Source organism: Chlamydotis macqueenii, chromosome 20, assembly GCF_036417535.1.
Source record: "Chlamydotis macqueenii isolate bChlMac1 chromosome 20, bChlMac1.mat, whole genome shotgun sequence".
In the NCBI taxonomy this organism is placed as follows: Eukaryota; Metazoa; Chordata; class Aves; order Otidiformes; family Otididae; genus Chlamydotis; species Chlamydotis macqueenii.
Window position 1 is genome coordinate 1,762,427 of NC_141575.1, and position 27,826 is coordinate 1,790,252.

Here is a 27,826-nt window from a genome sequence, read left to right on the forward strand (position 1 = left end):
AGGGATTGCACCTATAAAGACCTTAGAGAAGTGAATGAGTTAAATCATTTAGTTAGGGAGGAAAAATGAAGTGGTTTTTCAATTTGGGATTAGTATATCTAAATGATTGTAGCCAGATTTTGGATTAAATTGGCTGACTTTTATCAGAAGCAGCAGATTAGAATGTATTGGTTTTGTGTGGTTAACTCTGGCAAGTATTTTCTGATAGTTTTTTTTTTAAGAACTTCTCTGTTTTTGTAATTTCAATGCGCTTCAAATATAGACCAGTTTGAGTTGCACTATTTTAAGGAGTGATTAAGCATGCGTGTTTTAAAAGCAAAACTCTTCACTTTATGGTGTAAGAAAAGTTGAGAGTAAAAGAGCAATATAGTTACACTACTATGCCATTGTAGCATGTTCCCATCCTGTCATCTGGAAAATTAAATCAGGTTACAGCGTGGATTAACATCTACACTTGTGAGGAGGGGAAGGTAGTGTCTTAAATGCCATGAAATTGAACAATGGGATTATACACTTCACAGCTAATTTCAATATTCTTCTGTATTTGGCTTTTTGTTGAACAAAATTCCGTAGGGAGAGGCAGTAGTATGTTTTAGAACTTGGAAACATTCCGGTATTTACTAAAATACTAACAATAATAGCTTGAATGTGGTTGAGTGATCAGTGCAATGCTCTACATAATGTGCGTAGATGTGAGGTAGAATCTCTGCTGCTAGAGGGAAAAACTAAATGTGTTAGCAATGAAAACTGCATTCACCTAGTGTGGAATCGCTGGTTTGTGTTATCTGTTTGTTGGTACTCTATAAATGCATGGCAAGTTTTACTCTTCTGTGACTGAGAAACAGCACTTTCTTTTCTTACCCCTTTTCAAAAAAATACATTCAGTTACAAAAATGTCACATATTGTTCATATGAGAACTGATTAGTAGTTTGCCTCCAAAGCACCTCTTAAAATAGTTGCAAAGGAAACTGCTTCAAAAATAACCCTGTGATCTAACTCATATGTGTTTTTCCTAACTGAACCTCCCTGGAACAGGGTGTCCGTTGTGGGTAATAACGACCAGTGGATCTCCAGGCCTTTGGCCAGCCTGGATTCCTGGGCAGCCGCTGCTTTGCGTGGAGCCATGTCCGCTGGGAAGAGGGCTTGCGATGATGTGCAGCAGGTTGGTGAGGGAGCCCACTCAGGCTTCAGGGGAGTCGCTCGTGAGTCGGTCCCTTCCAACACTAACCGTTCTATGATTCTATGATTCGGAAATTCACGTGACATGCCGTTGGTTTAAAAGCTTTTTGAACCAGAGCGTAAACATTAGGAATAAAATTGAATTGATTTTTTTTCTTAGTTAAGCCAACAGTTTTAGTTTAAATTTGTGCCTTATGTTTTTCATTGCTCTTGCACCCACACAAGAATGGGAGGTTGCAGATACCATGGTGTATTTTAGCTCTATTTTGAAATGGCATTGTTTGTATGCTTTCTGCTTGCACTTGTAACTTAGAATTTTCAGTGCTATGTTTCAGCATACTATCAATATTAATATATGGTTATTTTCCAGAGAAGTTTGTCAGCTTACTTTAGGCAGAAACTGTGCGGATCTTGTCATCTTTTGTGAGCTGAAACTACAAAATCAGCTATAATGAAAGATAAACAGGAGATAGTAAGTTACCATCAACATACAAGTTCAACCTGTAGCACAACTCGAGTCATGTGTTGGGGTTTAGGAGAAGTTTAGTTTGAGAAGCAGCTCCATAATTCATGTGACTTTTTTTTTTCCTTTCTGTTATTGATTTTCACTTTGTTCATTGTTTTGCAACGTCTCCTTCTGCTGACCTCAGCTGAGCTTTTAATACTTTATAACTTTGTAGATGACTGGTGCACTGGAAATCTTCAAGCTCTCTACTTTGCTGTACCTATTTAAGAGTTTGGTTAGGATTTCAGTCTGTCTCTTCTCTCTTTCTGATGTTAGCAAATAGATTCCACTCTCCTGAACTTGAAAAAAATATTTTACATGTGTTTACTTTGCCTATGGAGTATTAAAGTAGAAAAATATTTTAGCATCATTTAATTAGAAAGCCTGTTAAGTACCTAGAATAAGAGTGTTCACTGTGTTTTGAGTTGCAGAGGGGTTTTTTACTGTCTGGAGGTACCATGGAGCTACATCTCATTCTCTTTGCAGGCAGTGTGCGAAACAAATTACCCCTAGTAAAAGTGTTTGAAGTTTTCAAGTTACTTCAGTTTTATAGGCAGAGCTGACAGTCAGTTATGTTCCTGTCTTTACCAAGTGTTTCACATAAATGCTGAAGCATATTTGAGTGATACTGGTGGTGCTGATTAAAGCTGAATCCTGAATGCTTGTTTGAGCTACCCTCTGTGTTCCTCCATTGGTATGACTGTTTTCCCCTGTTCAGAATAATTTGATATTGTGTCCATGGTGCTTACTACACACCTTGTTCTTATCCTTTCAATGGAGAGCGTGGCCGTACTGAGCAGTAGTAATGTTTGTTTTGTAGATGTCTATATTTCATCAAGTCAGGTGTCTTGATGGCCACTATCTGAATGTACGTATTTATGTTGGTTTAGTGAGGGTGCTCCAGCTTCACAGAACTTCGTATTTAAATCAACTTTATTGTGTATGTATGTGTAGGTAAGCATAGTTGCAAACACCTTTTGAATGAACATTAGTTTAACAAGGAAGAATGGACAAAGTGATGAAAACTATTATAAGATGTGATGTGGTTTCTTTTTCCATTTTGTAGTGTTTTCCAAATAAAGATATTGAAAGTTCAGTAAACATTCCCAGACCATTTAAAAGCTGAAGTGATGAAGCTGATGCAGTGTTAAACATAAAGTAATTGTAAAAACACAGGGACCTGCAAGCCTGTGGGTGGCTTTCTTAGCTGTAGGGTTGCAGGTTATAGGGATTGGCCATTGTGATGCTGTTATGAGCTGCGTCATCAAAAGCAGACTGCATCAAACCATATATCCCGCTGTCTTAACAGGCCTGTGACCCCCAGTGCAGTTCCATAACGTGGTTGGCTCATCCAGCTGAGGACATTCAGCAGGTTTTTCCATTGAGATTGGTGGATGAGAAATTAAGTTAATTTTATGCATTTCATGCATCGTGGAAGAAATTAAATTTCTTTTAATGTGTACAGTTGATTGATATGTGAAACTTTTATTTATATTAAAGATAACAGCTTATGAATGTATCATAGCACTGAGAGATCAATTTTTTAAATGAAAATATACTTGTAGACTGCGTGCTTTGAGAACATGTTCATGTTGAATCTACAGAAACTGACTCAGGTAGGGACTCTAATCACAGTCACATTTTTTCTAAATTGCGGCGCGGTAATGTTTAATCTGTCTACATGATCATTCTGTTCACCAAAGCCCAGACTGAGATGTTCTCAGTTGCTTAGTCTTGAAAACAACCATAACTACTTCAGTAGCTTGAAGTCTGCACAGCACAGCAAGCATCCAACAAATTTCCTCCTGTCGTCTTCTTGAGCCTTCCAGTGTGTATATTTTACTGTCTCATTTTGAAGAGGTAGAAATAATTTATCCTTTAGGATACAGATCAATAGGCAAGTAAAAGTGGAATGGTACCAGTTAAGAGATATAGAAAGTTCTGTGTAATAGCAAAGTAAAGATTATATTGCAGTCAATAAGCTACTATGTGGAAAAGTTTAGAAACTCCCCAGAATATGCATCATATTGCGTAGTTTCATCTTGCCACTGATACTGTGCTTACTTTGGTGAAATACGAAACGGTATTGTCCTATTAATTGTTACTTGTGTGTAAAGAACTGCTTGTGCGACTTCAGTGTTCGTATTTTGTTTGCATGTTTGGACACTTGGCTGAGTAGGCTTACCTGCGTATAGACTTAAGAATTTTCAAACTAAGGCTTTAAAAGGTGATCCCTTGCTTTCTATTTCTACTTTGTTGTGTTAAAGTAAAAGGATTTGCTCATATGCGTATGTAAAATTTGGTATGTTGTGTATGTAATTGTGTGTGTAATGGTGAAATGTTAAAGCTAAACATCTGATTGTCTGGAGAAAGTTCAGCTAGAAAGTTTATTAGTGTACACTCTTATTGTATTTCTAGTGCAAAAAGAATACATCTATAAGAAGTTTGTTTGCTAGCAATTGAATCACCAATCAACTAATTTATTACTAAAGTAAACTTTACCGATGAGAAACCTAGAGTGGGACTGTTCTGAAATAACAGTGTATGGTGTGCGTGTCGTAAAAATGACTCTCTTCCCCTCAAGCCTTAGCTACAATGTGGTATAGCAATAATTCAACAGTAGAGATAGTGTATGTCGCTCCCTAAATAATAATCAAAATTTGTGGTAACAGTCTGTGGAGAGGCAAGAATCTGGTAATGGTGTGTCCAGTGAGCCAAGCCAAGCCTCGTATAGCCGGACCCATCCGATTGCACGAAGGGTGGAACCTGCATAGCATGCCAGTTGATGTTTCTGTGCCTCACACTTTATTCTGAACTCCTGTGTGATTGTTGTATGGTTTGTGTTTTGTTTTTTTGTAATTAAGACAATTCCTTGTAGAATGGAATTTGGCCTTCTTGGCCATATTCCTTTGAAAAATGGATGGCTCTGAAGAGTTCTGTTTAAACAGGGTGTCATATAAATAATTTAAATAATGATATTTTATTATTTTATTAACATCTCTAATTAAGTTTAAGATAACTTCTCAGGGAATACTACCGTGTTATTTATTCTGACGAGCCAAAGGAATAAGGACGTTACATCCGTCTCGAATGCTTGCTAATCTGAAGCATTTAAGAGTTTTCCTGATGGCAGAGGTTCCAGGGCTATATTAGTTGCCTCTTTCAAATTCCAGATACATATTTTTGTTTTCTAGGGAGCATACCTTAACATTAGATAAAGTAATTTTGAGAGATTTGTCATCTGGTATCACTGAAAACTATCTGTGGAGGTTCATCAGCATGATGTCTGTAGCTGGCAAAACTAATTATCTGATTAAAACCAAAATCTGAGTCCACTTGGTAAGCACTGTCTGGTGACAAGTGTAGCTGGCAAATTGCAGCCAGAAAGGTGCTGCACAAGGGAGCAGCCTGAAGTTCAGTGTAGCACCAGGGCATCTCTTATAAGATAATTTTTATATAAATATATATTTGCATACAGGTGTATGTATGTGGATGTGTGTGTGTATGCATGTGTATGTACACACAGGTATTTGTGGTTTCATGTGTTCTCTGTGTGTTTTGTATGCAGTTTTTGTCTTTCTGGGGGAGGGTAAAGGGAGAGCCTTGCAAAGTCCTTCCCTGCTCTTATCAACATAGCAGCCTCAGCTGCCCTCCTTGGATCCCCTGCCAGGGTTGCTATCATCTTCTGATCAAATATTAATGTGTGATTCTCTGCTTGCTCACTAATCCAAAGCCAATTAATATTATCTGTCAATTATTTACAGATCCTGAGGTGCGGAGGCAATTCCCAGAGGACTACAGTGACCAGGTTTGGAATGCGTAATTAATTTTTTACATGACAAAACTTATTTCAGGGTTGTTCAACATATTATTGCTGCTCTTTTTAGTGAAAGAGAGAAATACATTCTTAGAAAGACAAAGAAGCTGTAATTAGGAGCAGAAGGATAAAAACATTTTCACATTTAAAGTAGAAAATGGCAGAATTTTGGATCTCATAAGATTATTTTACAATCTAGTTTTTACAAGCGAACATGAGAGCAGGAAGGAAAATTGATTAATAAATTTCACTTTTTGCCTTTAGGTGCCACAGCCTGCAGTTCATTTGGCAGTCCTCACTTCATTGTCTGAAAGGTTTATAGCTATATTTAACTGGGCACCTGGCACTACAGTACATTTTTTAAATTCTTGCCTGATCGTGCAGTCCCTAGTCTGGTTCAGAAAGATGGTGTAAAACATGAATGCAGGTAGGACACACAGGTATTTATAATTTAGTTCATACACAGATTGAATGTGGAATTTTTCACAGGATCTCTAGCTGACTTTGAAATTAACGACTCGGAGTTACCTTGTGTTTTACTGTGTCTCATTAGAAGTGGATTGGGGCAGGGGTCAGAGGTTAGGGAGCGGGATTATTGCTGTGGTGTCTATAAGTACTCCTGGAGTTAATGCACCGTTATTGTTTGTCAGTGTTTAGGGAAACTACTGCATCTGGGTTGTGAGTGCAAGCTGATTTCTTGCACCTTTATTTCTGGGAAGTGCTGAAGTTATGGCATTGTATAACTGTTTAATATAACAATAAATTTTCCCTCAATGAGTCTCTGATATTGAGTTAGAGTCAGCAGAGCTATTTTATTTCAGATGCTTTCCCTCTAACAACGTTTGCATGCTATATTTTTTTTTGTGGCATTTAGACTAAAGCATTTAACAAATTGTTAGATGTGATTGCTCATCAGGGCCAGAAAAAATGTATTTATATTTGATTGTAATCACTCTATGCAATGGGACCTTGACCAGGGCTTCTGGCTGCTTTTGTAGTAGTAGTAATTTTGGTGGTTCTCTTTTTTTTTTTTTTTTTTTTTCTTTTTTTCAAAGCAGCTATTCAACCTGACTGCTTTTCACTGTAGTTTATTGTTAGGACTTCCTTTACACAGGAAGTATAGCGTGAAACTAAACTTCTGGGGGGGACTACATCCTTATTGCCACCGTGGGTCTGTAATTTGTGAATAAATAGATCTCTTAAGTTTGTATTTACAGGATAAACTAACTGCTTTTCAGGACATTGTAGTGTATCAGGTGAGTCATATGTGAACTGATGGTCCTTCAGAGCTGGTACAGTCAATTGTGTCCCCGACTATGGTATTACAGGAGAGTCTTGTACATAAAATTTACTTTATAAAATTCTTAACAGTCCTCTTCCTTCTCCTGCAAATAATTAGACTTGTATAATATCGCTATGAATATGCAAGACTGAATCAAACTCAAAGGAGCCACAAGCTCATATATAATTCTTAAGATGTTCACCCAGTTATAGTCAGAATTTCTGATCTCTGATGTCAGACTCCACATCTGTGTTTGTGGGATGGGATGGATTTTTATATCATGAAATATGTTGCACATACAAACTTAGAGGGGAGAGCAAAAGAGAGGAGGCTGAACTCCTCAAATTCAGGGTACATTTTAAAAACGTTTTATCTCTTGATGCATAGAAAGAATATTTTCAGTGTTAGTAGTAGCTATACATTCTTTAAGAAGAGAGCATGTCTAGAGCTGCGAGATTTAGGTTGAACGAGTATTTACTTTGAATATTCAAGTAAGCTGGAGGAAGGAAAGAAAAACCATAGAAGGGGAGAGCTACATCGATGTTTTTCCTGATTAATCTGGAGCTTTGAGAAATGTATGGGCTGCAAATCAGCCATAGGTTTATTTCTTAAAACTTCTGGTTTAGTGGTTTTGTGGAATAAAAAAAATTGTAGAAGTGGTAAGTCACTGAAGATAAATACACCTTACGAAACCCTCGATTTTTCTGCGTATATCTGTATGCAAAAGAGAGAGATGATATGCGTGTTAGTGCAGGCAAAAATTGTTTCTAGCAATCAAACATTTATGATATAATCCAGAAGGAATATTTGAGTTAAATCAACACAAGGTAAAGTACTTATTAGTAAGAAAAAAAAAAGGGAAAAAAAAAAAAACACCTCAAGTTTTTTTTTTTATTCATCTAAACTATCAGTGCTTGTTTTTACATACACTGTATTTCCCATGTACCAGCACATCTGATCAGAGACCCTCGCTGCTGCTAGATGTTTTATTCTGTGTGTTCTTTGTACCTTACAGTAAAAGAATCTGTCACAAATTATTGTGCCTCACTGCTTTAGAAACTGAGAAAAAAGGGAGGTTAGATTGACATCTGTGACTGAATAATGATGACCAGCCTTTTGGCTCCCCTTGAGCCACAAAGCTAGCATTGCCTTTAGAGAGGAAAAAGGAGTAAGAAGAAAGGGGAGGGATAAAAGAGAGTTACAAATCTGTGGTCCCGGAGATGTATTACTGTTGGGCCAGTTGTCTGCGTGGTATGATAATCCATTTTGATCTTCTGTCTTAATTGTCTGCTAAAGACAAATGGGCAGTAAAAGTTCATCAGTTTCATCTTTTGCTTCTCATTTAGAGACAGAATAAATGATCCATCGCCACAGAAGAAACCTTTCTTTCTGACACGGAAGTAATGCAGACCCAACGCGTTTATTAAAATATTTCTCCCTCATTATTTCAGTCCTCTCAGCTCTGATAGATCTTACTGTTTCATGAAAAATGTAATCTGAAATGTAAATAAGGGGTTGATACAAAGTAAGGAAGTAATGAGCAGTCTAGCCACATTGTAGGAATTTTGATTGTAATTACTGACAAAGTGAATTCTGCGTGTCCTGATTTTTTTCCCTCAAGTTGTCTTTGTCACGTTCGGACCACAATGACATCTATGGTTTAAATCTGTTAAATAACTGTGTAACGGAATATTTTATAGCAAATGTCATAGCCAAGGTATCTTAGGAGCTTTACTAAGGAAAGAAAATGCTAATGATTGCTCCAGGCCACTTCAAATGGTTAAAACTAGGGGGCTTTTTTTGAATGGCAGGAGGGGGGTGAAGTAATCTTGAGATACATTTTTAAATATAGGAGCATATTAACTTGTTAGGGTGTCTTATAATAGCTTTTAAGAATAAAATGTGTATTTATGTATACGTGGTTGTATATAAGATGAAATACAGTAATTGTTGGCATTATAAGCAACAGTTTTCCAGTGCTAGCTTTTTAGCAGTCCTCTTAGAATTTAAAACAGATGAGAACTCTTAGTTATTCTGTATAAAATACAGTCACTATAGGTAGAAGTATCCTTTTAAAAAAGTCAAGGGTCTAGTAGAAAAATACTTATGTATTACTGCATTTTCTGGTTTGGATTCCTAATAAAGCTGTGGTAATGAAGTTCATTTTTTGTAGGTGAAATGCTGTGCTATTGGAGTATTATAATTGTCAAACAGTGGCTAGGTCGCTTTACGCTTATCACCATATGAATTTTGGCTCTCCACTCTTTTGAAGGTTAATCCCAAGATTAATAGCTATCCTGGGCTAATTAATTTTAATACAAGGAGATTTGTTGCGAAGATATGAATTTCTATCAGAAAGAATGTTTTAGCAAATAGTTGATGTACAAATATATAAAAATAGAAAATAGTCAATCAGTGGAAGGTGTAGCAGGGATTACACAATTTTGTGAAATGCGATATATTTTTAAAATTACTTTTCTGAGTAGTGCATCCTTTGGTTCCTTACTTTTTAAATTTTTATAGTTCATGTGGAAGGGAAAGAAAAAATTATGTAATGATAATTCCCACTTGTGAGCTGCTTCATAAACTTGTTTATGGTTTGATGAACTATTGTATGTATCAGTTAATTACTACAAGAATGGCTGAGGTATGCGTGCTTGCAAGCTGGTACTTATGCAGATTGCTGCTTCTGTTCTGCTGGTAGTTTTTCTTTCTACTGGCATTGAAACCAACAATCTTTATACATTTATAGAAACCATAAAACTTTTACGGCAGTCTTTATATAGAAACTAATGGTCTTTCTTGTACAAAGCCTGTGAGTATTGTAGAAAAGCATTGCACACAGGAAAAAATAAAAAGCCCCCTTTCTTTGTGTCATTGTATGAGTTAGGTGACTGGAGAGTATTTACTTAGTGCTGGCCATAAATGGAGCATAAACCCCCTCTATCTGGCAGAATCTGTGTGTGCTATTAGTTGCTTCAACAGGGGTGATTATAATCCAATTCTGTGTTTTTGAATTGCACAGAATATTCTTAATATAAAGTTTTTGCCTTTTCAGGTTGCATACACTGCACAATAAAACTTGTCTTAAGAGTTACTTAAAACAATAGCTATCCTTTCAAAAGTAGGTGAAGAAGTTGGATTGGAAAGGTTGAGTACTCAGTCGTTTAGAAAATCTAGAAAAGTGGTTATAGTGTTCTGAAAGCCACTTGTTGTAAAACCAAGGCAGTGTAAATAACAAATATATGAAGTATTTGATAATCACTTCTGAAGTATTTGATACTCTCGGCTTGTGGAGGGCTATCGTACTGCATTCATACAGGGAGTCTTTTTAAGTGAAAGCCTAATAAAACCTATAAACGTTTTCCTTGAACAGTGACCCCTGTTGATTAGGTAGCAGTAAAATAGCAGCGTGAATGGAAACCTTTGTATGGGGCAGGCAAGCATCTGGGGCATGGGTACGGAGCTCACCTGGTACCTGACGTGCAGATAGTAGAGCTGCTGTTTCACTGCAGCCTTCTGGAGATGACTTACCCTGAGAGGACACGGCTGGGTTCTTTGGTTCGAGTCCTGAGAGACAGTGGACAGGAGTAAACCATGGCCTTGACTACAGAATGGTATTTTCAGAATTCAGAGTATTTTTCTAGACCAGATGTATATCCTTTAATATAAGAAAGTGAAGAAAATACATATTCCTCGTTTGCTCTGTCTTATTCTATCATCCTTGTCATATGTTACAAGTTGTTTTTTCATTACCTTTTCTCTAGACCAAGTAGGTGAGAGGCCAATTTTTCTTACGTATTTCTATTTTTGCCTTTTATGTGTTTCTCTAGTATCATTTAATTAGTATAAAAAATGTAGAACCTCCTCAAATCTAATGTCATGTGTATGCAGGAGGGTATACTGTCCTTGTTCCAAGTGTATTACTGGGCATCTGTGCTAGATAGAATTGCAAACCTTGGGAAATACGTGGCAAAGGTGACTTGCATCTTAACAGAAGCTTTGACGTAATCTGTTTGTTCAGGTTCTGCTTTAGAATTGAAGTTAGCCAATGCAAGGATTATGGTAGTTCAGTACTTCTGTGAGGAGAGAATTCATCCTGAGCAGCCTAACAGAGTAGCTGGTTCTAGTAACCCATCAGATCTGTACAGTGTCATAGCGTGTCATAGCATCCTAGGTTTCTTTATTATTTTGTGGTTCTATTTTGCTACTACTTGGTGATTGGCTGCAAAAATCATTGCAGTGGATTTGTGCGGAGTAAGATAGTGAGTCAGTCTTTGTAAGTATCCATGAAAAAAATTAGTGAGTCTCCTCAAGCTAGTAACGTAAGCAGCTGCTCCGTTTGTTCCTGTCTGTGAAAGAGCTGAGAGGGAGATGCGGTTTTCCCTCTCTGTTTTATCGTTGATAACATCAGTCAAATGTTTTTTCCAAGTATGATATCTGTATTGCAGGAATCATGGTGCAGGGCAGGAGTGGTAAAAGTGCAGAAAACATAGTAATTGCCTGTCAATTAAGCTTTTAAAGGAGCCCAGGAGATGACTTGGTTTTGACCCGACACTACCTGAGATACTGTTGGACTCTGAAGTTTGTGTGTGAAAGCTGTGTCAAAAGCCAGTGTCCAGAAGTTAGAAAAATTCGGAATAGAAATAGCAGAATAATTGGGTTCAAGTGTGGGGAAATGTAGTTCAAGCCACTTTATAAACAATTTCAATTTCTTTAATGTAAAATCCGAATCAATATTGGAAGTTCAATAAACAATTTAATTTAATCACTTTTTTTTTCAGCTGAATGCAAATATTACTGGATACAGTGGTATGGCCTTTGTTATACAAGGGGTCAGACTAGATGATCATAATGGTCCCTTCTGGCCTTAAAAATCTGTGAATAAATGAATAATTTAAAACCTGTCCTGCCAACCCTTATCTGTTGAGGTAGTCACATTAAAATCCTATGGGACTACTCGTGTGAGTAAAGGTTGTGGGATCAGGCCTAAAGTGAGTAATGATTATCACTTACGTTTAAATTTATTGATAAAACTATAAAATATTCACTTCAAGTAAAGATGCGTTTCTTTAAAATGGTAGATGCTTCTGCAATAATATTCTACTTTGGTTTGTTAAGCCAGTCATTATGAAAATAGTTTAGAAAGTCCCCTTGTTTCACTATCCTGAGCCATTAAATTCTGTACTGGTGCTATAAATCAATTTATAAACAACTTAAAAATATTGTTTAAAAACTTGTAATATGTAGAAAGTATCTTTGTTTTGTTTAAAAATAAAATAAAATTCAAGTGTCTAACAGTATGGTGGATATAGGCATATTAACATTATCTGTGCATCTCGGTGCACGTAACGGTCCTCCTTGCTATGACAGCCTGTGCGCAGGTTTGCACGGACAGGCATACTGGGAAGTACCGACCTTTGCAAACAGTAGGATTTATGTTAAAACATGATTAAAATAAGTATCAGCAGGTAAGTGGTGTCATCAAGGTTAGAGTTACGAATTAGTCTCAATCTTTACATTAACAGTCATAGAGTAGTTAAACAATTTCTCGGTTGATTAGAGATCACTTTAAAATCAAGGGTTTAGTGGGATGACTTAGTTATCTAGCTTTAAAATCTGAATTGCTGATGACTGAGACTATTTTTGAAACCCTACTACTAAATGGGCATTGATAATACTGTGTTGCAGCTTTTTCCCCCCCCTTAATACGTTTTCTATTGCTTCTTTAGCGTAGCTGTACTATTTTAACAAAGTAAGGAGAACATTTTTTTGTAGCTCCTAAAGTAGTCATTGATGCTTCAAAGTTTCCTGAGCGTGTGGAGGAGGACACAGTTCTTTGGATTCCTGCTCTTGCAACTCGTCTGCCTGTATCGCCGTGTATAAATGCATTAAAAAAATGTGATAAAGGAGCAAAGCTTCACTGAAGGTGCTGTAAAGACAAAAAGCAAGTGGGAAATAAAAGTTGTTTGTTTTTTTTTTTTAATATTTGCAGTGCATCCTGTAGCATGTAAAAGAGCATCATACCAGACAAAACAGTTTGTGCTTTGTTCTCTAAATGAATAACCCCGAGTTCTTGTAGCTGGGTGCTGGCACATGTAAGGGGTATGGGGGAGAGTTCTAGAAGATTGCTGTCCCATTGTGTTCATTTCCAAGGTGGCAGGAGATTTCCATAACTTACTCTTTACAGCAAAGGGACTTCCTAGAGTTTGAGTTTGGGGCAGTGTGGATGGAAATCCAACTTTCTTTGGTTTTCCTAACTAGAGTCTTGCGATGTGTGATGCTTACTTTAAAGCAGGCATGACCTTTGATTTGCTCCAGACCTCACTCCCCCAGGTGATGAACTGTCAGATCACATAATCTGCCCATGCTTTTCAGGAGCAGGAATTTTGTATTAAAATGTTGCTTCTCAGTGAAGTCAGATGGTTATTTGTTACTTCAGTAATAACAAGTACTCAGCTGTAGTCATCTGCGTGGTTACCAAAGCCCTGTGCCCCCTGTCGGTTGGGGACCGCAGGGGTGGAGTGCCCTGCAGAACACACAGCAGCGAAGACCTTTGCGGGAGTGCCAGTGAACGTCTGGGTGCTGAGTGGCAGGGGACTCAATTCCAAGTTACTATAACATAGTGAGATAGTAGAATGGATGTTCTGGAAGGTATATATTTTTTAATACTTTAATACCTTGGTTATGAAAGAAAACAACTAGTCTGTAAGAGTGTGTATAAATGGAATTTCAAGATTTTTACATATTTTAATTTCCTGGTACTGTGTTTTCCCATACCCGCCATCATGAGGTCTGTGTTGGCATATTTGCTATTGGTTTTAGTTTAACGTTTGAATAATATCATAAATGTATAGTGCAAAGCATTTAGATTGCATGATGCCTTAATTGAATTTCCCAGTTTATTTTGCGTGCATTATTCTTTGTTCTTTCTAAAATTAGTTTTTAAAAGGAATGATTGGAAAGTAGCCTGAAAGAACGGGTTTGTTGGTGATTGATAGATGAGGTTAATTAATGGTCTTATATTCAGATTTTCACATGTCTGGGCAGCAGTGCAGAACTGGGAGTGTATTCTAGAGAAAAACTGGAAGTTACTCTGTGTTAACCCAGGGAAGTCCAAAATTCTTAGCTTTATACTTGGAAAACTTAAGTTTCTAAGTTCAGTCATCTTTGTACGTATCAGCTATATTTTCTTCCAATAAAAACTGCTTTCCCCAGCTAATTAATGTTTTCATAGCTTTCAGGTTTTTGATTGCTATTCTCTCTAGCATATTCTTCTGTTCTGAAATCTAAAAGTTGAGAAAATAGTGATACATTTGAAAAGCTGTGTCCTCTTATTACCTTCAGTCATCTAAGGTGATCACTGACTCCATCTCATCTCTGCAAAGTTTAATGTCAGAAAAGTTCTTTCCCTGGGGGCACTAGTGTCCTCATCGTATATCATCATTTTCTTCCCTCTTTAGACAATTTTCCAATAGGTATGATGTGACGGCAAGGCCAAGAAACAGGTACTCCTGAACGTTAAAAGCTGGTCAGCTGTTGCCCCCTTTGGGGTAGTTCCTCAGTTTTTATGTCTCTTCAACTGCAAAAAGTAGATAATACTTGTGAAAGGGAGTTGTTAAGTAACTTAATTAGTGACTAGCTTTAAAGCTCTTCTACAGGTCCGTGTTCTTTCCAGTAGTAAGGAGGATGTTGGTCATAGCAATTAGAAGATGTTTGTGAGAAAGCAAATCCATTAATTCTGCCCGTTTCTGATATTTGATAACACTATGCTAGGTGTATCCATGGTATTTTTCTTAGCAGTCGTATTTAATTTTTAGGTAACAATTCTAAAAGTGTTCTTCTGTGTTCTTTAAAGCACAATAGCATGATGAAACGGTTTTTCTCATTACTTTCAGGGATTACGTTTTGCTCAGTTGTTGGTTAGGATTCCCAGCCTGTAGCTTGTTTCCTGCTAAGGATGTCACTAGTGGAGAATTTATGATACAGAATGACTAAGTGAGTTCAGTATGCGCTCTGATATTCTCTTCGGTAACCAGCGCAGGAAGAAATTGGAGTTCAGTGTTGTGCTTTCACACTTTTTAATGCTTCAAATTTCTAGAAAAGGTCTTGTCAATGAAGTGACTTAATTTTACACTGAGAGGTAGTAGAATTTCTGAAATATGGAAATGGCAGCAAAGTGATCCTGAAGTCCTCCTGTGCACAAAGGCAGAGAAGGTGGTGGTGGTAAATTCTTACCTTTGCTTCTTAACCATAAAATTCTGATGTTGTGTTTATCTAAAGTGTTTTCAACATTGCAAGTTTCTTCACATCCTTTTTCTTGAGGAAAGGACAGGGGTTGATTTTTAATGATATTTACTATTCATTGAACTAAGTTTTTTGGTTTTGTATGTTTGTTTCTTTTGGAGTTTTTAACTGGTTATTTACAACATCCTGGTAATTAACTTTTCCTTTATTTTAGTTTCCTGTCTGTTGTGCCTGAATGCTGCAGAAGTGTATATGAAAATTTGCGCCCAGCTAGAAGAGATAATCTTTAAAAGCCAAAATTGGTTGTGTGGGGTTTGTTTGTTTGTTTGGGTTTTTTGTTTGTTTGGGTTTTTTTGTTTGGTTTTGGGTTTTGTGTGGTTTTTTTGTTTGTTTGTTTGTTTTTTCCTGCTCCCTGAAAAATAAATCTTCTATTGGGGCTGAACTACAATGCAGATTTATAAAGGTGTAACATAGTTACAGGAGTGGAATTTGATTTCAGGTTTAAATTTAGGTTTGGAGCTCTGGTCCTTCTCTTTTAATGTATTATATTCCTGTGGCTTGCATTATCTGATTATAGTAAAGATCAAATCTGGCGCAATCTTGTTGTGAATCTGACTGAAAATCTAATTGGAATAGTGCCATCGTAATAGTCTCCTGTGATCATAAAGTTTGTGTTTGATAAACAGAGCTCAGTTGCAGATATTCTAGCAGATACTGTTTGAGAGTATTTACTTGCATATATTTTTTAAAATGTTGGACAGTGGATGGTGCAGAAGTGATTAACAAAGCATGATCTTTGCCCATTTATGTAAACACGGTATTTCTTTTGTGTACATGTCTTGTTAACTGTCGGTTGCAGACCTTTATTGGTGCTTCTTGAATAATTTGTTTAAACTATGCAGTACAGATTCCTTATTTTAGCACTAAGACTTACAAAGGCTTCTTTTAGCAGCCTTTAATTTTGTACTTATGTATGTGACATAGCCTGTGGCTGTGATCTCTGCTGTGAATCTGCAGTTGTTTTGGGATGAAAGAAGAAGGCAGCTGGAAACTCAGTAGCTACATCTAGCTGTCTACCTAGAGAAGGCCTTGATATCAAGTTTATCTAAACAAGCTCGACTAATCCCAACTATCTAGGGGGATCCACTGTCAAAACAAGCAGCATGGCCCTAAGGCAAACACAACCAATACAGAAATGAAGGCTGGGACTTCCAATACTCCAATGACTGCATACTGGAGGCTTTTTTTTTTTCCTGAAAGAGAGTAAGAGAGGTAGAATTTGCATAATGCCTTTTCATTGGAAACTTTTGGAAAGCTGACAGAGGTCCAGCTTACAGCTCTGTAGCCACAATACAGAGTCTATAGGAGAATCCTTGAATGACCTAACCATATTGAAAGAAAAAATGAAAGCATCGAAGTATAGCCAAGTGAGTGTGGAAAAGAGGGCTGCTGCATTGTCTAACATCTGCTCTACTTCTCGTTAGTTTTGTTCTTTGGTATTCTATGTGGACTTTGGAGAAACCTAAGACAGCCTAACATGAATCCTATAATCTTCCTTCTGAATATTTATGTAGTGTGCCAGCCTCTAAGCTGTCCTTTGCATCTTCCCACTTCCCCCTCATTTTCATGCTCTCAAATGAGGCCAACGTTTCAAAAGCTAAATAAATGTTTGTGAATGTTTATAAAAGATTTGCATAAATTTGTCCTTGTTTGACAAAGATCACTTTTTTTTCTTATGCCAGTTCTGAAATTTTTTAAAGGTTTCAGTGCTTGTCTTGACAACAAAGTCCTGCCTCAGAGAACAATGATTGCTGATTAAGTGGGTATGCAGTTGTGGCTGAATAGAGCGTTTGAGACGAGTCTAAAAGGGCCAGTCTTAAGCCAGAATTATAATATTTAACAAATGTTAACCGAAGTATATATTTAAAGCTTTGGTTTTGATGCAATATACCTGTGCAATTGCCTCATGGTGTGAGAAGTATGTGATTATCTTTTCACAGCTAATAGTTCTCACCTAGTTTTTCCTGAATGTGGAAGTCTAAATGTCCTCTTTTTTAGTCACTAAATGTTTAAAATATATTTAGTTAAACTAGTATTCTAGCTTTCTGATATTGACACTTCTTATCTTTACCAATTGGTCATGTTTATGCACGTAACTGGACCTGATTTTTTTTTTATGCTTGTTTGTATAATTTTTCAGTTATTTGTGATTTAAGACTGGAACAATTATTCTTGCTACACCAGCTGTAGATTTTTATTTTTTTAGCATTTAGCTAAAATAAGTCTAATTAGTCATTAGTCTAATAAGAAAAAAATCTTAATTTTTTTGAAGGTATTTAAAAGGCATTTATTGAGGAGATATCTTTGAAAAAAATGCTTAAATATTTAATTCAGCTTTACTTTCCAATTTTTTTTTCTACTGGAAAAAAAGCAATAGTAGTTTCTGTTCTTTGTTCTATTAGTTGAGAGGTTGAAGTTGTCATTAAGGCAAAAACTAGCTACTTCTCTGAGACAGTTTTCATCGCATCTGCTAGGCCCGTGTCCCAGGAGGAGCTGTGCCGAGCGGTGAATTCAGCGTAGGCCCATTAGCTGCTGGTTCTGCCTGTGTTGTAGGGGAGCGGGACCTCGGGGAGGCTTGGGGCCTCCTCCCGTGCGATGGCCAAATCAGATGTGAAGGACTGGTGGCAGGGAAGCTTTGGCCTTGGGGTGTGAATTCTAACAAACAGAGTCACAATTAGGTTTAAAAAATTCAGGGATTTTGAGCTTTATCTTGAAATATGTTTTTAGTAATGCAAGTAGAAAAGTTGCCCATCTGTGCACAGATTTTGTACGTTTAAAATATTTAAATGATAGCAGGCCTCAATATGCTTAGGAAACGTTACTTATCTCACGCTCTTCCTCTTACTCGGATTGTGTATATACGTGTTGGGGGTTTTGTTTGTTTTAGAAAGAATAGCATTTCCCAGAGAACAATTGGTTGCCTTCAGTGAAATGATATTATTTCATACTGGGTACCAGTCTCCTCCTGACGCTCGTACAGGAAGGAGTCGCTGTTGTAGAAGAAAAACCCTTCCCTAATTCAAGCTTTGTACTTGCTCAAAAAGAGCTAATGGATTTTTAGAACACGAAGCAAATGGATGAACTAGTGCTATAAAGTTGTATTGGAATACTAGTAGAAATTAAAAAAATTAGTGATAAAACTAAATTAAGATAACTTAAATTAATGCTACAGAGCAAATTATGCTCCTGGGTTTTTTGGGGGGAGAATCTTCTTTTAAAGCACTGATTAAAATGAATTCTAAAAATAATTTGACCATTATAAAAATCAGTAGTGTTCAGTGCTGCTGTAAGATGTAAAAAGATTTTCTGATAAAATCAATGCAAGATGAAATTTGACATAAATATTTTAAGTGAAGAATGATTTTTTTTTTTTAAAAAAAAAGACTCTGTATTGTATCAATTTTTTGAAAACTAGAGAAATCTTTAAAACCTAGAGACATCTTACTTCTAAGTTTCTTGGTCTTTGCTTTCTCTGCTTTGTCGTCTTCCAAAATGTCAGCTTTTTGTGTGACTGTGTCACACCGGCCTCTACATGCAGGATGCTTCCTTTCTAATTTGAGAATTAGTTTTTATAAGCTGCTTGAATTGAAATGCTTCTCCTGATTTTTTTAACTACATAATGACATTGCGTTTGTTAATTGGTGAGAATAATTGATGTAAGATAATGTAAGCTGGCACTAATAATAAATACAAATTAAAGTTTAAATTTCCAAAAGGCAAGTTGTACTGATCCCTGTTTGTTCCTCGTAGCTGTGTTCGAGTTAGTGACTGAATTTTTTGTGCTGGCATTGCTTTATTACATTATAGACTTTAAATAACATTTTGAAACATTACTACCTTTTCCCGTCCATTTTATGTAGTTTAAAATGTTTAAAGTAGATGGCAAAACTTGTTACTGAGCCACTTATTATTGTGCAGAAACGTGTTCCCGTTCCTAGGAAATGTACACTGATTTCTGACCAACTTGGCACAGCTGACAATTTACAGTGTTTTGGATTGTTCTGTACTTTTTCTTTCACCACCCTTTGGGTTTTAAACGGAGTTGTTGTCAGGTTGAAGTTGGTTATTTGGGTGCACTGGCAACTATTTTGGGTCCTTAAACCTGTTGTTCCATTGCAGTGGATTATTTAATTAATTGTTAGTTTAAAATTATTTAAATAGATGAATTAAATGTAACAGCAGCTTACAGTTTTGTGGCTATAAGATAGATTAATATACAAGCCAGATTTTGAAATAATTGGATAATATCTTGCTTCATTTAATGTCTTAGCACTCTTTTATGCTGTATTAACGTTTTTGCCATGTTTAAATTTGATATTGTTTCTGAGCAGAAATAAAATCATCTGTAGTTGCTTGCTGGCCGAGTCAGAATCCTGTTACCTGCTCTTTCTTCCCGGGATCCCGTAAGGCTGGCTGCCACTGTTCTCCTCTTCACCCTCCTCGCTCTCCAGTAGCTCCTCCCTCCACCAGTCTGCTAATGAGTTCTTGAAACTCTCTTGCTGTCCTTCCACGTGAAGAGGATGGATTTCACACTTGTTTCATGGATTCAGATGGTATTTCAAGCTGGATAAGATGAAAACTGGTTGTATTTGCCCCCTCTCTGTTTAGCATTTCACTTAAAGCAACCTCACCTACACTTCACCGCTGGTTTAAGTCAAGAAAATAAAACAGCGTCCATCTTTTTCATCACCGAGTCATCTCCTCTCTCCGTGGAAGACTAATCTTATTTGCAGTGCTCCGTTCTCTTGTAATATTTGAATTATGCTCCTGGAAAATGTTTGTACTCTCTGAAGTATGGCTGTGGGGTTTTTGGGTTGGTTTTTGCCCCCCCCCGCCCCTTGGTGACCCACAACTATAGGTGTGTCCGCACTCTGGGTAGTCTTTCCAACGCCATCTTGTTTTGCCTCAGGTTTCCCGGTAGGCTTCCAATGCAGGCCCCCAGCCGTTGGGTTTTGTGGTGTGCTGTTGATCTTCTGTCTCGTTAATATTTGGATATCTTGCCTTAATCATTCAGCATTTGTCACAGACCTCTGCCTGTATTTTAATTTATTTTCTCTCCAACTTCTACTTGGAGTACTTGTTCCACTTTCAATATCTGTTGCGTTGTGCGTCTTTCTAAGAGCAGATTGTTTCCAACAGTTGGCTAGTCTTGCATGAGACCATTGATTTCTGTGTCATTTTATTGGGGCAGTTTTATTTAACTGTAGCTGCAGCATGGGATATTTGTTACCGATGTTCATTTGAACAAGAGAAATAAAGTGATTCTGTGTATTTAAGAGGCTCTGATGTTTTCCCATTAACTTGGAAGTGGGAGCATACGGTGAAAGGTTTAAAAATAAAGAAGACTTGAGTTAGGATACAGCTTGCATATTAAATTCACAAGTGAATATGCAAAAGTTTTCAGCAATGTTGAGCTTGCTTTATGATTTCATCTCAATAGATAGATAATTCGGGATGTAAGCCCGGTGTGTATTGTGTGTATTTAACGACCTTACTTGGCATACGCTTTTCAAGCGTCTGGAGTGTGTGTGCGTGGTGGAAACCCTTTTAGAGGCTGCCTCACCTTCATAAATCGCACCGTGACACAAAGGGGCTGAACGCCGTATTCCTGCCTCATTTATTTTGAAAACTTTGCTACTGAAACCAAACTTAATCAATGAGCTCTGTGTTGTCTCCGATAAGTTATGTACTGGCTTTATTGATTGGGAAGGATTTTAGAAAGCCCATGTGGGGTTTATAATGTCAGCAGTGTTTTGATTATGAGAAGCGCCGGAGCCCTGGGACGGGGAGCCAGGTGGTGGATGTCCTAAAGCCACCGGTGACGCGCCTGGGCCCGGCCCCTCGAGGGACGCGGTTCATGCCCTGCACTTTAACGGTGGTGACTGGCTGCTATAGATGCACTTTTTGCTCATTAAAATGTTAAAAATCAAACTGCAAGTAGAAAGATTTGTGCAAGTATAAACTTGGGGATTGATCCAGCAAACCGGCATGTGGTACCCTGGAGACACCGGCTTCAGCCACCGCGTCGCCTGCGCTTATCAGCTGTGTGTCCTGGAGGGCTTGCGTTTGTGGGGTGGGGTTTCCTTTTCTTCTTTTTAGGGTGTTTTGCTTTAGAAGCATTTATGTAGGTTTTTGTTTAAGAAAACAGGCATGGGAGAATAAACTAAGAAAACAGGCTATTGATACTGCTGCTATGTTTTGTGTCAGGTAAAAACATGAAAGGGACAATAAGGTGCTGACATGGAGGGAGGCTAGGTTTGGTTTTGTTATGGTTTTGGTTTGAAATTGTAAAGAAGTGGTGATTTTTCTAGGGCATAAGTAACCAACCGCCTAAAAAGGTCTTGTAGGAAGTTGTGTGTTATGTAGGCGTTGCTAATCTTTCAAACTGAGCCATATTTAAAGGAAGGGGGGGAAAAAAAAAAAGCAAAGCATTACATTTATAGTAACAAGCTTGCAAATTGAGCAAAAATTGGATAGTACTCCAGTAATTGTATTTCTTGCATGCAAAAGATCAGCGGTTTTTGCTAACTAAAAGATAATTCTGTATGTCTTTTTTTTTTTTTTTTTTTAATAGTTAAAATGTAAAAATTAATCTATGGTCAACCTGTACTAGTCTCAGTTTTTTAGTTGTAAGTCGAAGCAGATAAGTATTGGTGTATAATAAGTGGCAAATTATGTCCAGTAGCAGTATAAAAGCCACATGATAATATCACTGTAAAATCCACATATAGTGGTAGAGGTTCAATACATTGCCTCTTCAAGTGAAAATATGATTTTCTGTGTTTAGGAAGCTATAAATATCAAGAAATATAAATATCTATATATAGATATCAAGTGCAAAGTAAGTTCTGAGTAATACACTGTTACCCTACGATAACACAGGGCTGGTGAGACGCTGCAGTGGTTTGTTATGTGAGTGTTTTTACTTGCAGTTACAGTAATTATTTCAATAATTGAAATAGTGGAGAGAATATATTCTGCCATTTTGAGGTGACTGATGACTTGTTATCTTTTAACACTTTTATTTGAGAATTCTGTGTAGCAGCTACATGGCTTTGTTTCTGAAAAATAGATGTACAGTTGTTATTTTGAGTGTGATATGTATTGATAAGGCCAATGAAAATATGGATACTTTACTCTCCTGTGATTGTAAATTTGATTCTTTTAAGATTCTGTTGTGGTTGATTTTTTTTTTTTTTTTTGAGGGTTTCTGTTATTTGTTTTGCTTTGGCTTTTTTACATTTTATGTATTGAGATTTTGTTGCGGGTAAAGACAACTGTGTACTAGTTCCCATTTGTCAGGATGCAGGTTTTGTGCGTAAGCAATCGGAGCGGTTCAGCAGACGGCCAGTCCTGGTGGAAGTCCGGGAGGCTCTGCACAAGGGTGAACCCAGTCACATTAATGAGGCCTTTACTATCAAAGAATAATTTTGTATCGAATTACGTATTTCTGCCGAGTTTACTCTGAAGCCGATGCAGCTCCTTTCCTGCAGAAATTGAAGGGAGGATACTTCTTTGCTTTACGTGGCATTCTTCAATAGCTCCCTGTTTGTTCTTTAAAAACAGGGGGTTGTTAAGTAATGTGTCAATAAACTGTCAAGAAGTCGAAGTTTCCTTATCTATTTCTGCTTGAAATCTTAAGAACTTGCCACATTTTAGTTGTCAAGAAACCTCCAAAAAGAGTCTGAGCAGTTGAGCCCGAAACCATTGCTAAGAAGGAGATGGGCGTATTTGAATTATGTAGGAGGAACGTGTTCTGGTGGGGGAGTCAATATGCTTTCTGCTTCATTGGCCAGGTTATTAGATTGATGTCGTTTATTTGTTAAGTGATGGCGTTGGTTTTAGAAATAAATGAAGCGGGAAGCATCAATGTAGTTATTGATGATAATTTATTACTATTGGTCAGAAAAGCGTTGAATTTGTCAGAGGTGGTGTCATTTACTCCGGGTCATCTTGTTTTAGCTGAAAGGAGAAATATAGTTTACATTTCAGGTCCTGAAATATTTAAGGGTGAAGGAGAACGAGCAATGAATTGGCTGGGAGTGAAGGTCTGCCGACTGAGCAGAGCTTTGTGGTGGCTTGTGGATTATAAAATCCAAGTTTTGAATATTATAGAACAATATGATGTTAATGGATTGCTTTTGTCTATGAACATAACTATTTTGGGACTAGCATTTTTCTGGTTTTGCCTCTTTAATGACTGTATTTGTTTAAAGTTGTGAAGTCGAAAATTATTCATTTCTCTGCTGATCATGTTTTAAGTTTTCATATGCTTTTTATTTGAGATCATGCAAAGTCTGTAATTAAAACTTTATCTCTGGTGCTGCTTTACAACATTTAGGAAATTGTAGGTTAAACAATTTGTATTAATTTTAATACACGTTATTTAATCAGTCTTTAAAGACTCACGTTTTCTTTCTGGTAGCAGTAGGCAACGTTAAACATTCCTGCTATGAGACCTATTGGCTTTATCTTTTGTTATTTATCTTGCTGATGTTAGGAAGTGCTCTCTAATCCCCCAGCCCTCTGTTCCTAGGTAACAGCGAAAGCTGTGCCAGCAGAAGTGGTCCTGCCAGGCCAGGCCCATGTGGTTTGGTGTTATTCACTCTGATCCATATGGTCAGGGTAGAGAGTGTCCCTAGAGAGGTGTTAACACTCAACAACCCAACCTCCTGCTACTCTTTGGAGACTTGCTGGATGGCTCCTGCTGCCTGCCCATGTGTGAATCTTGATTAATTTTTCATTTTTAATGAAGTTTGATCATGTTTATTATTTCACATGATTGACTGCCTGGTACTCCTTCCATGTAATTGATAAAGCCCATATTTCTTCATCTGTCTCTTATTTCTTCAGGGCAAAGTTGTGAAATTGTGTGATGTGGTTAATATTAGATTTATTGGTCCCGATAGATGTATAAATTATCTCTTTTTCTCTCCACAGGAAGTTCTACAGACTTTGACCAAGTTTTGTTTCCCCTTCTATGTGGACAGGTAGTGTTAGCTTTTCAAACTTTACAAGAAAATAAGCTTGTCAATAAAACCACTGTAGAAAATAAAAACCATACCATTCTTAATGCTCTGTCTGCTTGACTGTGATTTAAAGCACCCAAGTGCAAATTATAGTCTTAGAATCACTTTTTCCTGGGGTTTTTATGGGCACCATCAAAAAAAAAAGTTTTAAAAGTTTGAGCTGTTCAGTGGCAGCAGTAAGGGTGCATTTTGCTTTACTTCTACATAATGCTTGGATGTGAAAACGCTTGGGTAGCAATCGTCAAATATGTGTATGAATATCAAAGCTTTGTGTGTGTGTATATTTTATTTCTTAATTGGCAAAATTTGGGCAGAATAATGAATTAAGTGCTTTACATTTAAAGGCTTCTTGATCTTGCTGGAATGCTGGTGCTTTACTTGGTGGCTACTTAATGTGGTTTCTAATTTTGAGGGGAAAAATGTAAAGTAAATTACAGTCAATTTGGCAGAAACTGAGAATATTTAATTATTGTAATTTAGTAAACACCAGAACTTTTTTTTGTTTTTTTAGTTTTGCTTTTACTGTGAGTTAATTTTGATGGTTTCAAGAAAAGAACAAGCATTGAAATTTTGAAAGGTTGCACCACTGTTCATACCATCTACGAGCATTAATTGGTTAGGATCACTTCTCTTAGGCCAGCTAACACACTGATGGTTTTGATCGATGAAACTGACCTTAGCTGTGATTAAACTGCTAGGAATCTTTTTATCATTTCAGTGAAATCTGTGATATTTACAGTGGAAATTGATTTTCTTTATAAATCAATGTTCGTTTCTAAGATCACTTCTTGTTTGAGCCATTGTTCAATTTTTAAATTTTTTCATTTTTTCCCCCACCCATAAACCAGCTGGTATTTCTTTGTTATCTTGAGATACTGTTCCCTGTTTTGTGTGAATGGAGGAGAAATCTCGCTGTGCTTCTCTGGAGTTAGACTCTGTGCAATAGACCCACTGCTACGCTTTCTCCTCCGAAGTAGTAATCTGGGGCTGGAGGAAGCTGAAGCTTGACTGGATCGTGCAGACAATGCGTTCTTTCAACCCTCCAGGTGGTTCCTGCAGATCAGAGCTGAGAGACGTTGGTGAGGCGCTGCTGGAGACAGCTATTCTTACCAGTGCCTCTGCTGTACCCCATTTGTACATAAAAAGAGAATTTGAATATCCTGGGCTGTCAACATGAGCTCCTTAACCAGTGCTTGTTGACTCAGGTGACCTTTAAAAGCCACAAATACTTCTTAAAATTTGGAATCACCTTTTGCTGATCATCTTTTTCCTTTCCTGATGGGAGTGGGAAGTACGTATATGTATTTTTCGTATGTGTATGTTCCTACTAGAAATATTTATGCTTACTATGTGTATGTTTATTGTACCTAGGGATTTTGTTTGTTTTGTTGTTTCTTGATTTTTCCCCAGCAATATAACATTTACAAAGATACGAATACTGAAAACCCATATGGGATGCAAATGAAAACATAATGAAAAGCGATTCCCATTTCTGGATTCGCTTCTTTGACCGAGTATTACAGACTGTCAGTGACAAGACTGTAAGCCAACCACTTTTAACATAAAAGAGAGACTGTAACCCATAGCATACTTAATAATCTAGAAGCAAGAATGGACTTTCGGTACTCCAAAAGGTAGAGAGCGTCCCGAGTTAAGGATACAGCAGCCAAAAGCGATGTGCGTGCTACTTCTCTTCTTGATGCAAAAATACACACACGCAGGCACTCGTACATAGGTGTATACATGGATATATACAAAAATAAATAGTTGAGGTCCTCTCTGATGTAAATTTGACTTAGCTTTGAACTATGTGTGGGAATTAACCTGCCAGTTACAGCAAGAAGGTAAGCAGTCTTGTATCTCTGAACGCAAATGAATTTAATGTGAGCATGATAAAGAGAAAATTCAGTGCATCTTAAGTGCAAAGTGTTCTTCATCTCCTGGCTACTTCCAAGTGTAGAACTGATGGAATTACCTGTTCTTAGAGGCTATTTCTGGAACTCAACAAGTGGTGAAGACTAGTTGATCTTTCCCTCTTTACTGTTAACCAACTACTGAGTATTTATTTATACATTTCTTAAATTGCATTTCAAGCAGTTATTTAAAGCAGTGCGCAGGTGGCCTCGTAATGAAATTGGTTCAGACTGTGCTTTAATATTCCCATCAGTCTTCCCAGTAAACCCCTTCTCCGCTTTGAGATCTAAGGAAATTGCTTCTAGAAGAAACTGTCTTCTGTTACGTATCGGAAAGGTCCTTACAGTCGTGTCTTACAGAGTTGACTAGCACTCTCTAGTGGGATTTTATCCCCCTGTATGGGCCTGAAAAGTGGTGTGGTGGATTAGATCTCCAGCTACTGTAAGTCTTAGTTCTCAGAATGATTTTTGATGTATGTTTTTGTTCATTCTGAACAAAAAGAGAGAGAAACACTGAAGTAGTTTCAGTAAAGGCCTTTCAAATACTTAGGTACTGTTCCCAGTTAACTAGATTGCCTTGTTGTTAGCCATGCCAATTTTAGTATTAGATTCTCTCTGCAATGTTGAGAGGTTTCAAAATTATTAGTTTTAATTTTACCAGTGGAGATACTGGCTCATTGTTTAGATAACTTAGGAAAATGAGATAATACCTTCTGTTGGAATAATACTCTACATAGGATGTCTCTTCAGGACCTGCGGAAAAATGATCAGTTTGAATTACGATGAAGAGACACTGGTACGAATGATATGAATGATCAGACATGCATAGTCACTAAAGAATGGACACTACTCTTCATTTCACCAAGTCAGAGCCTAAAGTAGCATTATCAGTCACAGAACTTAGGTTTTCAAATCATATCCCCAATATATACCCTCTTTGTGAGGACTTTTACTTGGGGAAATTTAATTTACGTAGTCGGGTTCTGTTTTACGTGAGTGTTATGCCAGGCTTTCAGTGGAAACATCTTGATGGTAGGAAGTGCACTCAGTGGGATGTGGGTTGAGCCTTGCTCGTCTGACTTTGATGTTAAACAGTGATATTTCTTTAACAAATGCTGAGAAAGGACCTAGATCTTCACCTACCTAAAGCTGTGTTTTATGAAACAGGTGGCAAAAGCTGACTGTGTATTATTGCCTCTGCCAGATCACAACTTGATGACAGGACAACAAGATTTTGAGGCAAATCAAGATCTTCTGCATATCTGATTTGTTTTCTGTGCTGAAGGTTTTGGCACTCATTGACACAGACTCTTAATTACTTTTGTATTGATTCTTTTTATATATATTGTTGCCACTGGTCAAAAATCACCAGACACTCGTTGTCCCTTCCTTTAGGCAGTGGACCATGAGTTTTCTACTCTTATGGCTGCAGGATCAAGAGAATCTGTTTGAGAACTGCTGGAGTGAACAGCACCACCTCGGTCACATACTTTGGAATCACCTTTTGCTGATCATCTTTCACGGTTAATTTGTGTTAGTCAGATACAGCTAGTGACAGGGATGGTGCTTCCATCCCGTCAGGCTCTAAATAGACCTTCTTCCCATTTGAAAATACTCACAAATTGTGAGTATTGATATTAAGATCTTAGGAAGAGCACTTTTTATGTTGGGAAGTTTATCCTTCCATGTGAGGAGCTGACAACTGAAACTTGAGCAAGACCTATCAGACATATTTAGTTTCTGCAGATCACATAAATACAAGAATCTTTAGGTTTGCTTTGGAGGAACTTACC

The 27,826-nt window shown here is 37.3% G+C and overlaps 1 protein-coding gene across 5 annotated transcripts in view; it reads left to right on the top strand.

Annotated features, from left to right (window-relative positions):
- Positions 1–27,826, top strand: part of DENND1A (DENN domain containing 1A) — a 197,937-nt gene that overhangs the window by 30,124 nt on the left and 139,987 nt on the right. For all 5 annotated transcript variants that reach the window (XM_086763850.1, XM_086763854.1, XM_086763851.1 and 2 more), the window contains exons 3-4: positions 5,450–5,493; positions 24,032–24,081. In XM_086763850.1, the coding sequence (XP_086619976.1) occupies positions 5,450–5,493; positions 24,032–24,081 (94 nt within the window). The remainder of the gene's footprint in view (positions 1–5,449; positions 5,494–24,031; positions 24,082–27,826) is intronic.